Raw genomic sequence first — 14,981 nt, 5'->3', positions numbered from 1 at the left:
CCACACACTGAATTCAACTGGTTCCTGCTGAACTGGCCAAATTTTGATCAGTGTATGGGCAGCTTAAAGGGTAAGTTCACCTTTACAGAAAAATCTGTAAGGTGAACTTACACAGGTCCCCCTCCTCGCCCCCCTCCGGTCCCATTGACCTGGACTGTGGCAATCACATGGGTGGCGCCGACCAAATCAGCAGCTGCATAGCCCGTCCTATCAGCTATGCAGAAGTCGCGTGGATGCAGAGGATTTCTAAGCCCCGCACTCCTGGGGTGGATATACCGGGGCTTAGAACCAGAGATTGCTGAGGTCCAGGTCAGCAGGATCGGGGGGGGGGGAGGGGGGCTGACCTGTGTAAGTTCACCTTGCAGATTTTTCTGTCAAGGTGAACTTGCACTTTAAAGCTGGGTTCACAATGTGTGCGGAGTGGCTCACAGCAGGGGTCCAGTGCATCCCGGTTCTCCATTTCAGGGACGAAACAGGCCAGAATTTTGACCTGAAACGGAGCCAGAGACGCACAGGACCCCTGTGCAATCCGCTCCGCGGCGGCCCCGGAGATGTATGAACCGGCTCTATTGAGAGCTGGTCACAGTCTCCTGTCATGCAAATTGAATTTGCATCAGTGTGAACCTAGCCTCAGACATCAGGTGCAACAAGACCTGGTAGATCAGTAATGGGGAAATCAGCTGCAGAGAGCCCACAGGCATTACTGGTGACAAGATGACCCTCTGCTTACCTTTTTTTGGCACAACTTCCACATTACTGCATTTAAAAGCCAGAGGTTGTTATCACCAATACAGCCTTGTAAGATCAACAGCCTTGTCTATTTCAACACAAAAAAAGTAAATTTTTTTTTTTTTTAGAACAAAACGATTAAAACAAAGCTTAAGCTCCAGCTCTAGTAAGCCCTTTATTACCAATGTTGCAGGTTTGCGGGATAACCAATATATTATAATATAAATTCACATAGTCCAGTCTAAAACACCTCAATTACATCCAGGGTTCCCCATCCTGTGCCCTCTCTCTGCCCCAAAGTGATATTTCAGTTTTGGCAAGATGTTGAGGGGAAATTCACCCACTGAGCTTCTTATAATGAAATCTCCCTTCCAAAGCCCCCAGCAATTGGATAGTCTGTGCTCTTTGGACCACAGCAGTTGAGCAGAACAGGAGCTCAGGGGCTGAGGTCCCTCAGAGTCCTTCTAGGAAATCAGAAGAGGGCAATTTGACCTTCTCATGTCTATTCAAAACTGAAATAGCAATTCTGGTTGAAGTGATCCTTTCATTGCTACAAAGAATTTTAGTGTCAGATTGTGCGATTACATTTCTAAACTACACATCTGGTGGTAGCAAAAAAAAAAAAAAAAAAAGAAAAAAGGCCAGTCCCTAAAATGTCAGTTTACTGCAAATACATGTCATCGGAGCACATCCTTGTATGTCACACCATGGGGACAACCTGGTATTCTTTAAAGTGCTTGGTACTTTAGAGTTTTATTTCATTCTTTTTTTTCCCGGTTATTTAAAAAAACGCAGTTTCAGTGGTCATTGAGACAGGTGGAAAGAAAGGATTTTTTTTTTTTATTAGAAAACTGTTGATTTCAACATTGACTAAAAGGGAATAGACTTTAAAGGTGCAGTTTCAACTCTGCTAGTGTGGCAGCAATATTTCATCATCAGAGGCTATACTGACAGAAATGCTACAATTAGAAAAAAAGAAAAACCAAAGGGAACGTGTAAAGAAGTTTTAGGCATAACCTATTTTCCACCTGCTCCCTAGTACGGAAAGGGATCCCAACTCCAGTATGTGAAAGGCAATAAAATAGGTGGTAATGGACAACAATGGCTGGCTGCTCCTTGCAGAAAAGGTATGGCGTGCCCCTCTTCACAATATATGTGGACTGACAGATTTCATACTACTGAGAAGTAAAGCAAACTCGTCACTAAACGAAAAATGGGGTCCGACACTGTGGTCCTCCCTTTCAGAAAATGTTACTCACCTAGCTGTCATGTTGAACCGACTGCTTCAGCACTTTCATTAACCTGGAGCAAGTAGGTAGATAAGGCACTCCGACAAATCTCCAAATGATGTGTATTCATACTCCGGATGAGTGTCTTCATGCACCAAAACCAATAAATAAGCATAACAGCCAAGTAGCTAGTATTTTCAGAAAGAGGCGACCAGGGGCAGCTCTAGAATATTTCCACTGACGAGTTTACTTTAAGGCCAGGTTCACATATGTGTGAATTGGATGCAGGTTTCTTCGCATTACATGCGAGTGTGACCGGCTCTCCATGGAGCCAGTTCACACAGGTCCAAGGCGGCCGTGGTCTGCATTCCAAAAGGGTCCTGTGCATGTTTGGGAATTCAGGAAAAAATTCGGACCGGATTCACACCTGTACTAGTGAACAGGAACGCACCGGACCCCATGCTGGGAACCACGGCTCCACATATGGGAACCTGGCCTCAAAAGACCAATTTGCTTTCCGTGAAATTGCCCTTTAAAGAATACCTAAACTCAAGGACAAAAATGTAATCTATTGCAACTGTCCTTAGATGTGGTAGATGCATTAGGCTACATTCACACTGGCGATTAAGGCTGGTGCCAAACTGTAGCAGCAGTTCCTGCTCTCAGCGAGTAGGTGCGGCCACCGGCCCCTGTTCACTATGATGACAGGTTGCCAGCGGCTGCAGCTGTTCATTGCTCTCTGCATAGCCAATTATTACCTGTGGTGATTGCTGCTCGATGTAAACAAAGTGCATCCAGCAGCAATCACCTCAGCTATTTGCTGCCTCTGCAGCCAACTACAAATAGCTGCAGCAAAACGAATCGCCGGTGTGAATGTAGCCTTATTCTTCAGTTTCAGGCCAAGTACTTTTTCAACAAGTACAGGAAATATCTGCTGATCTTGCAAATCTTCCTTCCAGCTTTTCTACTTTAAAGTGGAACTTCACTCTCCCAATCAACATTGATTGTTTTTAATCCTCATGCTGCTAGCATTAGTAAATAGATAGGAAAGTATATCATATGTACTTGTTTTAAACTTTTTTTTTTTCTTCAGTTACTTCCTGTCTTACATTCCAGGAGTCTTCAGGAGGGGAGAGAGGTGTGGGGGTTTTCTCATCTAAAGCACACTCTCCTGCATGCATGCTTGAACTAAGGGGAGGTGGATTCCAGAAAGTAAATGCTACATGAATCATTTGCCCTTACTCAAGGCAGCCAGAAATGCTACGGGGTTGTTTTTCAAAGTGATTTCTCAGCAGTGTAAAGCATGGATAGATGGATGGATGGTTGAGTTTGCTCTGAATATTAAAAATAAAATTTGTGTTGTTGGTTTTTGGTGCTCAGATGCAGTATAGATCCACTTTAAATTGATAATCTCTTCCGTGTAATGGATAAGACACGTTTGTAGTCCAAAACTAGGATAGCAGCCCCCAGCGCGGCAACTATGACTCCTCCATAGGTACAGTGAAGTGTGTGAGAGTAGTCACAGTAGGACAGGAAATGTGGTATTCTCAGGATTACCTGCTAAAAATAAAAGGGAACAGGCCTGAAAAAAGAAAACTAACGCAACTACCACATCAAGGGAATGATTAGCTGCAATATATGGTATTTGTTTTCGGGTTTAGGTATGCTTTAGATAGAGACTCCAGAGGCAATCTTCTCTGTAGGGTCTGGCCAAGGGGCACAGTCTCTCTCTCTCTCTCTCTCTATATATATATATAAACCTCTTTTCCTGCTAACAACTTTTTCTTAATCGTATACTGACTGACACATCGACACGGGAGCTAACACCTCCACATAGTCAACGAATGAAGATTACTTCATATCCAGAAGGTGGCCGGAAGTTAGCAGCAGCAGCAGGGAGGGGGGGAATGCAGACGTTGCATTGCTGAAGAAGAGCACACTAAGAGAGACGTGTGCCATAATGGGCAAGTATGCTTTGCTGTCATCTCCATTCCCTCCTTTCAAGTCAATGACCTGGAACAAGAATGTGCACATCAGCTGTCAAGACAATTCATAATGCAAATTCTTGTTGTCCCTGGCTCACCAAGTACTTAAGGAAGGATAAGAGCCTGTATCAATAGCTTGCTTTAAACATACATTTGAGATGTCTCTGAGATCATTCGAAACTCACTGACAGGTGACCTCTTTCTAACTTTTGTTTTCCCTGCTCCAAGCTGCCTTTTGCATTCACATAGGCTTGTAGGGAGAGAGTGCCAGCCCTGACGCTAACAAAAGCCCATTGACAGAGATTCTGACAGGCTGACAATCTCAGGAACTGCACCTTCAAAAACAAGACAAATGGCAGCTCCCATATGTCTAACCCGAAAAGCTCATTTAGGCCTGGATGTACTTTCGTTTACCAAGCAAATGTAAGCAATGAAAGGAAAAAGGTGCAAAGCCAATCATGGACATCTGCAGGATGCTGGGATCCCTTGTACCTGCTACACAGATGTAAACTGGTTATGCCAGGAAACCCCCACTTAGTAAAACATTTGCAGTGATTACAGCCCTCGCCTCATAAAACACCTGCACACCTAAATGTTAAGAGTCTTCGAGCACCAATTATTTATATCTGAATACCCTGTGTCATCCTAAACTGAAAACAAATTCTTAGGCATGGGGGGGGGGTCTATGTGTGAGGGAAGTGGTCAGGTGAAGGGCTTGACTTTAGAATAAATGTACTTTTTCTGCCATGGAAGTCTGGAAGGGATGTGTTGGCTATACCAACACTCACTGGATGCGTCATCTGGATTCCTACTAAACTGTGTGACTAAACTACTTTCTGAGAGCTGAACACTGTGTGCAGCCTGAGCCCTTACCAGAAAGTCAACTGTACTGAGCAGAGCTGTTAATGACTGCACCACAAACAGGAAAATAATGATCATACAAGCACCTCCTGTAAAAACAAGTCACACTCAGCACTGCTGATTTCAGAGAAAAGATCAGGCTTCAAGCAGTTATCCTACATATAGGACACAAAGCTATTTTGGTCCGACTTCTCCCGTAGGCCACAGGAGTGCACTTCCTTCTGCACTCCTGTCAACGAGCTAAAATCCACTGAAAGCCGGCTGATGTCCTTGAGCCGGTCAAGGCTCTCGAGAGATCGACTTTAATGTCGGGATTCACCCATATTCCTGGACCGGCAGCTGGGTCAGTCTCTGTGTGTCGCTGGGAACCTGAGCCAGCCGCTCTCTAGTGAGCAATGGAGTAGCAGAGCAGTAACTGACAGTCACTGGCTCTCTGCTCACTGAAGACCGAGAACTGAGCGATCAGTGGACTTTGACTGCTCAGTTCTCAATCTCAGAGGCTGTGGAGGACAGATGCAGCATCAGATTGATGCTGCATCCACCTAGGGGAGTATTAATGTTTGTTTTATCCAATCTCCTGAACTTCTCTTTTGAAGCTGAACTCCACACAGAAAAAGATACAAATTAATGCAGCTCTGTAATCAATACATTAACTGAGTTTTTTTTTTATTGCACCCAGTGCAAGTACCTGAATTTGACTACCAGCCTCTTTCAATCCCCTTCACAGCAGACTTCATATTGGAAAAGGGAGGGGCAGGATGGGGAACCAATTAGGTGTGATGCATGCAAATGAACCGTGCCAATAGGAAGGGAGAGCAGATTGGGCTGAGAGAACCTAATCAGTCTTCTGCTACTCTCTCACAGTCCAAACAGCTGGCTAAAGTGGAGTAAGGACACCACAGTATTCCCTAAGGCCAGCCATAGACAGAATAAATTTCTTACCTGCAACCATGGGCTGACAGTGTTGACAGGGGAAATGCCTCCCACTGAGCCATTGTGTTCTCCCAGCGGGAGTCCCTGCCAGGATAAAACAGCGATAATTGCTAGTGGCTATTCAGCCTTCCCATATGTGGTCCGAATCTCAGCCGGTTGCTGCTGAACCAGCAGGGATTTGAACAGTCTATGGCCGTCTTATATGATGTCACCCAGCCGCTCTTCTCAAGACCCCCTACCGTCAAGCTCCCTCGTCTCCTCCTCCCATGCTCGTCTCCAGGATTTCTCCAGAGCCTCTCCCATCCTCTGGAACTCGCTACCTCCACCGGTCCGGCTATCCCCTACTCTTGCTACCTTCAGGCGATCCCTGAAAACTCATCTCTTCAGGGAAGCCTATCATGTCTCCAACTAATCTCCTACCACTTCCATCAGCTCATTCCCCATAGTTACAACCTTTTGTACCACCTTATTAGACTATAAGCTCTTCTAAACAGGGCCCTCCTAATCCTCTTGTATTTTATTTCATTGTAACTGTATTGTCTCCTTTTATATTGTAAAGCGCTGCGTAAACTGTTAGCACTATATAAATCCTGTATAATAATAATAATAATAATAATAATAATATTAAATCTCAGGACAGGATAAGCAGAAATACAAATCCTTTAGCAGGCAAAAGAGCTTTCATATTTTTCATCTTTATATTTAGTTGTATGCCTGAAGTTCATTAATAAGGAACCAAGGGCTGTAAGTCACTGAACATTTCCATCTGTAGGCAGAAAGTTAAATTCCTAAAGATAATTTGAGAGTTTAATTCCTAAAGCACCTCTGAAATGCATAGCAGCTGTTAAGTGTGCTGTGGATATGTGACCAGAACAGAAACCCTATAGAACCAGCAACAGAAACTGCACTTTTAAAGTTGAAAAAATAGTCCTAAATGCACACCACTTTTACAAATTGGGAGCAAAAAGTATTACCAAAGGCCAAAAAAAAAAAAGGAAGCTTGTGATTTAAGTTTTTTTTTCCAGATGGTTATAAAAAACAGGGAGGGACAGCTACACAAAATAAAATAAAAATTACACATCTTTGTTGAAATACATCAGACTAGATTCAGCCTATACAAAAAAATCCTCTAAAATAATTTTGGTAGTAAAATAATACATTATAGGGGTCCGTCCAATCGTTCTCAGATTTGACGGCACACCTTCTGGGGATGTAACATGAAGTGTGAAAGGGGGGGAAAAAAATATTTAATGCTTTAAAGGAAATTGTCAGTCTCGGACATTAGCATACAGTAGGGAGAAAAAACGACCCTATTGGTTCCTTCTTTTGCCTTCCCAGCGTAGCTTGAAATTTGTCCATCTTGGGAGCTCACCGTTCTTGGCGTTGCGTTACTCGTTAACTCGTTTTAAGCCTGGGTAATCGCAGACAAAAGGGTTAGTGCCTGTATTTCCCCCTGCCACTCTGCGGTGCTACCTGTAGGGGGCAGACCGATAACACGGCCGCGATAATTTATAGGTTATAATAATGCATTGTGATCACGAGTCAGCCAACCCCACTGGGGTGGCGCGGCTCTACGCTACTGTCGTTTCCCGAAACATTGTCTGAATGCGCTCCATTTTCATGACTCCTTAATACACCCTGCACATAACAGCATGTCACGTAGTTGTAGCCTGGCCAGTACGATGTTCGCTCAGACCCGCGCTTGGGGCACCAATCCTATAAGGTTGGCACTGCTACTTGGAGCCTGCCACCAGCATTAATGGTGTTGTCCTGCGCTGGTCTTCTCTGCCAGGTGCCGTAGGAAACTGTCGTCTGGCTGTCCGCGGTGGTTCAGTGCCTCGCTCTTGAACAGAGCTGGTGGTGGAGGCAGGTGTGGGACTGGCGGTACTGCCAGGTGGTGAGTATGGGAGTGCGGATGCAGATGCAAATGGGAAAACGGATGAGGGATTGGCCGTGGAGGCAAGGAACTCAGGGCGTTGAGGTTCAGAGGTGGCGTGGGACTGCTTGGCGGGAGGTGGGCTGTTTGGAGGTTGGTGATGCCTTGCGAAGGGTTAAGAGCAATTTGTAAGGCTGGTGGAACACCCACTGGACTGGTGACCCGGAAGCACTTCTCCTTGTGAGCCTTCAGCATATTAGAGAAGCGAAAGCGCATGCCGCACACGTCACAGGGGTAAGGCTTTTCTCCTGTATGGGTCCTACGGTGACGTTTCATGTTTGGGCGGCTGGTGAAGCTCTTGCCACAGATTTCACAGATAAAAGGTTTCTCTCCTGCAAAAGAAAATATACACAAGTTAAACCCAAACCCTCCAGCTTGTTGAGGTGTATGCTACTTCAGACATTAACAGGGTAGTGGTAAGCACTAACAGGGCTGTTCCAAAGTCCAAATAGTTATGCACTTTTACCAAACAATCCTATGTTAGTACAGTGATCTCCCCTGCTGTTCTATTGTGGTTTGATAGGGGGACGTAAGGGTTTACCTTTTCAAATTGCTTTAAGCTTGCTGATGATAAAAAAAAAAATAATGTTCAACTGAATATGTACTGTTGTCTTACATATCTCCACACAGCTACTGCATCACCAGCCTGCGGGTTTTTGGTGTACCTCTATGTAAAAATACGCTAAAAGGACGATGCAACATTTCTGTATCTTGAGCCCTCTAGTAGATTCCCCTTAAAGTGGGGTTCCACCCAAAAAACAAAAATACCTGTAAAAATTCTAAAAAAAAAAAAACAAAAAAACATTTGGATATTTTTTTTTTTTTTCACTTACCTCTAAATGCCTGTTGCTAGGTGGTCCCTCGTAGTCTGCCTGTTCCTTTGCCTGGGCTGGTGACATCACTTCCCCCCAGGCACAGGAAGGGCTCAGCTCTGCTCCCTCCCTCCTGTCAATCATCTGGGACCCATTACAGGTCCCAGGCGATTGAGCGGCCAATCACGGCACGCGGCGCCGCTCGCGCATGCGCAGTGGGTGCCAGGCTGTGAAGCCACAGCCCGGCGCCCACAGTTGAAATGCCGGCGCCGACGAGCGGAGGGGGACGACGAGCGGGGCTTCGATCCCCCGCATCGCTGGACCCAGGGACAGGCAAGTGTCCAATTAAAAGTCAGCAGCTGCAGTATTTGTAGCTGCTGACTTTTAATTTTTTTTTTTTTTTTTTTTGACGGCCCCCCTGGGTGGAACTCCTCTTTAAGCTTCAAAATCAGGCATGTTATTGACATCAGATTACTTCTTAAAATCATTTAAAGTGGTTGTAAACCTCAGACATGAAATATGAACAAAGCATATCCCTCTATAGCAGTGATGGTGAACCTTGGCAGTTGGCACCCCAGATGTTTTGGAACTACATTTACCATGATACTTATACACTCTGCAGTGTAGTTGAGCATCATGGGCAATGCATTTCCAAAACATCTGAGGTGCCAAGGTTTGTCATCACTGCTCTATAGCGTGTACTTGTCTCAATCCAGATCACTGTCATTTCTATCTGCTGTCCTGTTCCTCTGCTATTAAAAATTGTCCTGCTTCTTTAACCACTTCAATACCGCACATAGTCAAATGACGTGCTTGACTTTGTGTGGGGATATCTGAATGATGCCTGCAGCTACAGAGGCATCATTCAGATATCATTCTTTCCAGCCGGCGTCTCCCGTGCCATCGGGGGCCCCGGGAAAGAATCGGCCAGGGCCGGATGACGATAGAGATTTCCAGTGACCAGATGGTCACCAGTCATCTCTATGACCGCCGGAGGCCCGGGCGCGATGTTATGACATCCCACCCGGAAGTAAACAAAGCCGCGATCGTGGCTGTCAGCATGAGATCGGTGAATTTTTTTTCACGATCGCATGCTTTCCAGCCTGGAGGAGAGATGTGGGGTCTTACTGACCCCGCATCTCTCCATAAAGTGGACCTGTCAAATAGATTCCTATTACATGGGATGACAGTCTGACTGACAGAGCTCCATGAGCAGAGAGCTGGTGACTGAGAACTGATCAATTGGTGGTGTTTGATCGCTTGATTCTCGAGTCTTGGGAGCTGGTGGGGGACAGATGCAGCCTCGGACCGATGTTGCATCCACCTATGCAAGTATGATTCTTTTAAAAAAAAAATCCTCAACTTTTTTAAGCCTGTTACACATAGGCAGTTTATTTTGTTCAACCCAGCGGGCTGACAGCTTAGGTCGGAGCCAATGTCCTAACAATCCGATGTTAGTACAGTGATCTCCCCTGCTGTTCTATTGTGGTTTGATAGGGGGAGGCAAGGGGTTAGCTTTTCAAATCGCTTTAAGCTTCCCGGTGATAAAAAAAAATAATGTTCAACTGAATATGTACTGTTGTCACAGGTTTAAAGTGATAAATAACAAACATGTCATACTTACCTCCAACTGTGCAGCTCGTTTTGCACAGAGTGGCCCTGAACATCCTCTTCTGAGGTCTCCCTCAGCGGCTCTCAAGTCTCCTCCCCACATTAGATAACCCTCCAGGAGAAGTGCTCCCCCGGGGTTTGTGGCGGGCATTTGCGTCCATAGACACGAATTGCGGCCCTGCCCCCCGCGTCATTGGATTTGATTGACCACTGCGGGAGCCAATGGCTGCTCTGCCATCAATTCATCCAATCAGGACCCGAGACACCAGCTTTTGCTGGTGTGCTTGTCCCCGGGACGACATAGTGGGGGTACAGGTAAGTAAAACGGGGGCTCAGGGGGGCTGCAGCATTACAGGAGGTTTTTCACCTCAATGCATAGAATGCATTGAGGTGAAAAACCTTGAAGGTTTACAACCCCTTTAAGCAGAAAAAAGCTTCACTAATGCAGAAAATGAAAGGAGCTGGCCTCTGGCTTTGAACGACCATATTTATTGGCCTCTAGTACAGTGCCAGCCTGCATAGGGTGGTGTAGCTTTCTTGATACAGAATAGAACAACAAAAATTTACATATATGGGATTTCTTCATAGATGAGGCTGAACGCCCCACCAATTAGGGGTACCCGCTGTCACAACCAAAGGGGAGTACAGAGGATCAACCAGATGCTCTAGTCTAGGATGGGGAATGTCAACTCCAGAAGAGAATGACTCCATAGAACACTAAACCTGAGGGAATACTGAACCTCCAGCAGAAAGGCAAACAGAACCCAACACACAGGTTAAACTATAACTAACTATAATTAATTAAGGAGGATGAAAGGACCAAAAATTTGATCAACAGAAAAAACTCTCAGAAGGAACAAGTACAAAACAAAAAAAACATGTCCAGGCAAAAAAGACCAGCCTATGTGGGAAGGCCCGAGGCCCCCATCCCTAAACCCTTTAAGGTTAGGTTTAAGGGGGACAGAACACCATGACTAAAGGAGGTTTACAAACCATACAATGAATCTTGCTAAGGCTTGTCATACATTATACAATTTTCTTGTACAATTTTTCTGTGGTATAGATTTACCAAAACCATATAACATGAGGTCAAACCTCAAACACTTTTAATTTGTATGCAATCAGGCAGGCAAGGTAAATCTAAAAGGAAATTGAAGAAGAAAATGGTATAAATGTATGGCCAGCCTAAGTAATGACACTAGAGAATGCAGAATATTAGCAGAACCCAGGTAGGCAGAAATGGAAATTAGACCTTAGCTCCAGACTGGTGGGATAGGACTACCAAAAGACATTGAGGATGGAACTAATACACCCTGTCACCTAAAGGGGACACTGTTTCTGCAGAAGAAAATGGCACAGTACAATCAGCTGTGGAGTGAGGGAGCGAAATCTTAACCAGAAAGAGCATTTCCCTGTCTGTCTAAGGGCCAGACAAGTGAAGACCTTCCCCAGGATGCTGCTGATCAGCCAAAGGAGGACCAATTACCAGATGAAGGGGTCCCCTCAGACATACTCTGTCCATAGCAGAGGGTATCGGCGAAGCAGGTGCTCTGACTGCTGGCAATCTGGGGGGGAGGGCACACAGAGACCTCCAGCAATGATCTCTACCCACCGCACAGGATCTGAAGTGGACTCAGATGAGCAAACCTCTCCTACTGGTGCAGAAGCTACTAGCGGAGCACAGCTAGTTTCAAAGATCATGTCCATATAAGGACAGTTTGAGCAAGGCTAATACTCTCAGCATCCTCCCAGCGCAGAGGCCAGACAACTTTCCCTGTTGCAGGGGGGGGGGGGCTCCCACTCCAAATGGAGACAAAGGCATTGCAACACTCAGATGGTGTCCAAAAGTCTGAAGAAGGAAATTTGGTCAAGGTAGGATCCTTCCGATGTGGAACGAACGGTTTGTTTAGAAGAACCAGACAGTGGTCTCAGCAAACCAAAGGAGGTACTCCAGCGAGTGGAGTGGCCCAGATACAAGGAAAATAAAACTGCTCCAGTTACCTAAACAGGCTGAAGGGTTGGGGCAGAGACTACCCGATCTGCATATACAAGGCATATGCAAGAGTTGGGCTCTTCAGGAAGGTGAGGATTACAAGGATCCAAAAAGCTGACTTTCTCTACAGGTCATCATCTGGGCATTGGAGATGCCCGGAGAGGAAACAAGGCTGAACACAAGGGCTAATTCTCTCAAGGGTGGCAGGTTTTTTCTAGTGACACTGAGGATCCAGGTCCTTATCCATGTAGGGGACACCTAGAGCTGGTTCTGGGTGACCATGTAGGACAAAATCTCTTCGGAGAGGAGGGTCCCTGAGAGGTATGTACCATGAAGCGCTGTTCATGTTTCAAAGACATGGGGGTCTTCCTGAGCACGAGAGTGTAGGCCCCGGGGGAACAGCTATAGAACCTGACTTAACATATGGAATGGAGCAAGAGGTTGAAGGGTGGGAGGAAACCATGAAGAGTAGGGAAAGTGCAGTGTCCCATGCAGTAGCACAGTGGACATAAGATGGAGCAAATTAAGAACTTCACGGACCTAAATGCTTTAGAGGCAAAATACCCAAGGAATTGCAGGGATGCACAATCAGCCCCCCACTTGTAGTGGGGCATCTTCATGAAGAAAGCTGTTCAGAGGAGTCAGCTGACCTCAGAGTTTGATTCCAACGAGGAGCGGGAGTCAGATTTAGAGGGGCCTGGGGGAACCAACCAAGAGCCTCTGCAGTCAATGGGTACTACAACTTGAACACAATTGACCAGAAGGTCCTTAACCACTTCCAGACCGCCCACTGTAACACACGTCGCTACTTTGACATAGCTGCCATAAACCCGGTATATTTATCCACAGCAAGCGATCCGCTTTCACATAAAAGGGGTCCCAGCGGCGGATTTGCCACAGGATCACTTTTATGGGTGGCGGGAGAGGTGCCCCAAACCCACACGCCTCTTTCCAATCATTTACCGGAGAGATCAGCAGCGGCAGACACGATCGGGTCCGGTGGTCTGATGGGCAGGAAGTCGAGTGAGGGAAAGATGGCCTCCAGTATGTCCTTGGAGGACCGGAGTGACGTCAAACGTCACTTCCGCCCTCTGGCTTTAAAGGGCCCTTTATTTTTGCTTTTAAGTGTAAATGTGAGATCTGAGGTCTTTTTGACCCCAGATCTCACATTAAATAGGCCCTGTCCTGCTTATTAATATTACAAGGGATGTGTACATGCCTTGTAATAGGAATACAAGTGGTCAAAACAAATTGTTTTTAAAAGGGACAATGTAAAAATAAAAAGTAAAGCGCGCAGAAGCAACTGCATACGTAAGTCACGCCCTAATATGTAAACGGTGTTCACATCACACATGTGAGGTATCGCCGCGATCATTAGCGTGAGAGCAATAATTACAGCCCAAGACCTTCTCTGTAACTCTAAACTGGTAACCTGTCGCCTATGGAGGTTTTTAAGTACAAAGTTTGTTGCCATTCCACAAGCGTGCAGAAATTTAAAGCAGGACATGTTAGGTATCAAGTTACGCAGCATAACATTATCTTTCACATTACAGAAAAAAATTGGGCTAACTTTCGGATTTTCTAATTTTTTTTTAATTATAAAAATTGTATTTTTTCCAAAAAAATTGCGTTTGTAAGAGCACTGCGCAACTACGGTGTGACAAAGTATTGCAACAATCTCCATTTTATTCTCTAGGGCAAGGATACGCAATTAGCGGACCTCCAGCTGTTGCAGAACTACAAGTCCCATGAGGCATAGCAAGACACTGACAGCCACAAGCATGACACCCAGAGGCAGAGGCATAATGGGACTTGTAGTTTTGCAACAGCTGGAGGTCCGCTAATTGCATATCCCTGCTCTAGGGTCTCTGATGAAAAAATATATAATGTTTGGGGGTTCTAAGAACTTTTTTAGCAAAAAATACTGATTTTAACATGTAACAACAAATATCAAAAACAGGCTTGGTCCTGAAGTGGTTAATGGGTAGGGAGTTCCCTGGGACTTGACCCCACCTGACTGAGCTGAGGAAAGGGGAAAAGAGAGCAGAGCATGTGCCACTCCACCCAGCTAATCATTTCAAACAAATAAAATGCAAAAAAACACCTTTCATAACATGAGATGAATCATTCTCTAAGTATTAAACGCTTGATTTATTCTTTGTCTCTTGAAGAAACATCAGGGCCAAACAGCAATCTGCATAAGGACAATTACTCAGGCTAAAAAAGCCCCGATGCCTACTCATGTACGCATGTGCTTGGCGTGAAAAGGGAAATGTTTGTTCTACTCTAATTGACTAAAGGCAAAGAATACCAAATGTGTATGTGTGATTTAAGGTAAGCAAAATTATTTTAAACATAACTAAAGCAAAATTCATCACCCGAACCCAGTTGATTCACCTGCAATTTACACGTTTAAACTTTGACAAAAATTGAAGCACAAATGCAGCCCTAAAGCAAATACATTTTGCCAATTCACACTAAAATAAGGCAACCCACACATTAGATGTGGAGGAGGGAATCCTCCCGCTGTGCCTTTATATTCTGACAGTTGGGAGATTTTTCTGCTGTCAGAATACACTGATCCACGCTGTTGGCTTTAGCCAGCAGTGCTGATTGAGCAGAAATTTTCCAAAAGGGTGGTTGTACAGAAGTTGATCAGCAGCAACTTACTGCTTGCACCATTTGCAAAGTACTAAGGGATGCTTAGCACTATTATGACTACAATACAACTTTATAATTTGAAATTAAAATACCCCTTGGCGTAAGAAAGTTAATCAGCCTTGCACCCATTAAGCATTAAGGTGAAAAACCTTCCGTGCTGCAGCTGCCCCCCAGACTCCACCCCACTTTTTCTTACCTGAACCCGATCGTTCCAGCGATGAGTATGAGCTC

At 45.2% G+C, this 14,981-nt stretch overlaps 1 protein-coding gene across 1 annotated transcript in view; it reads right to left on the bottom strand.

The window, feature by feature from the left end:
• Positions 1-885: 885 nt before the first annotated feature.
• ZNF652 (zinc finger protein 652) overlaps positions 886-14,981 on the bottom strand; it is a 95,515-nt gene continuing 81,419 nt past the window's right edge. Inside the window, exon 6 of the mRNA XM_073607814.1 lies at positions 886-8,005. Coding sequence (XP_073463915.1) covers positions 7,494-8,005 — 512 coding nt within the window. The 3' untranslated portion in view covers positions 886-7,493. The remainder of the gene's footprint in view (positions 8,006-14,981) is intronic.

Source organism: Aquarana catesbeiana, linkage group LG12 (assembly GCF_042186555.1).
Source record: "Aquarana catesbeiana isolate 2022-GZ linkage group LG12, ASM4218655v1, whole genome shotgun sequence".
Classification (NCBI taxonomy): domain Eukaryota; kingdom Metazoa; phylum Chordata; class Amphibia; order Anura; family Ranidae; genus Aquarana; species Aquarana catesbeiana.
The sequence above is the reverse complement of the archived record's forward strand: the minus strand, read 5'-3'. Positions and strand labels throughout refer to the sequence as shown.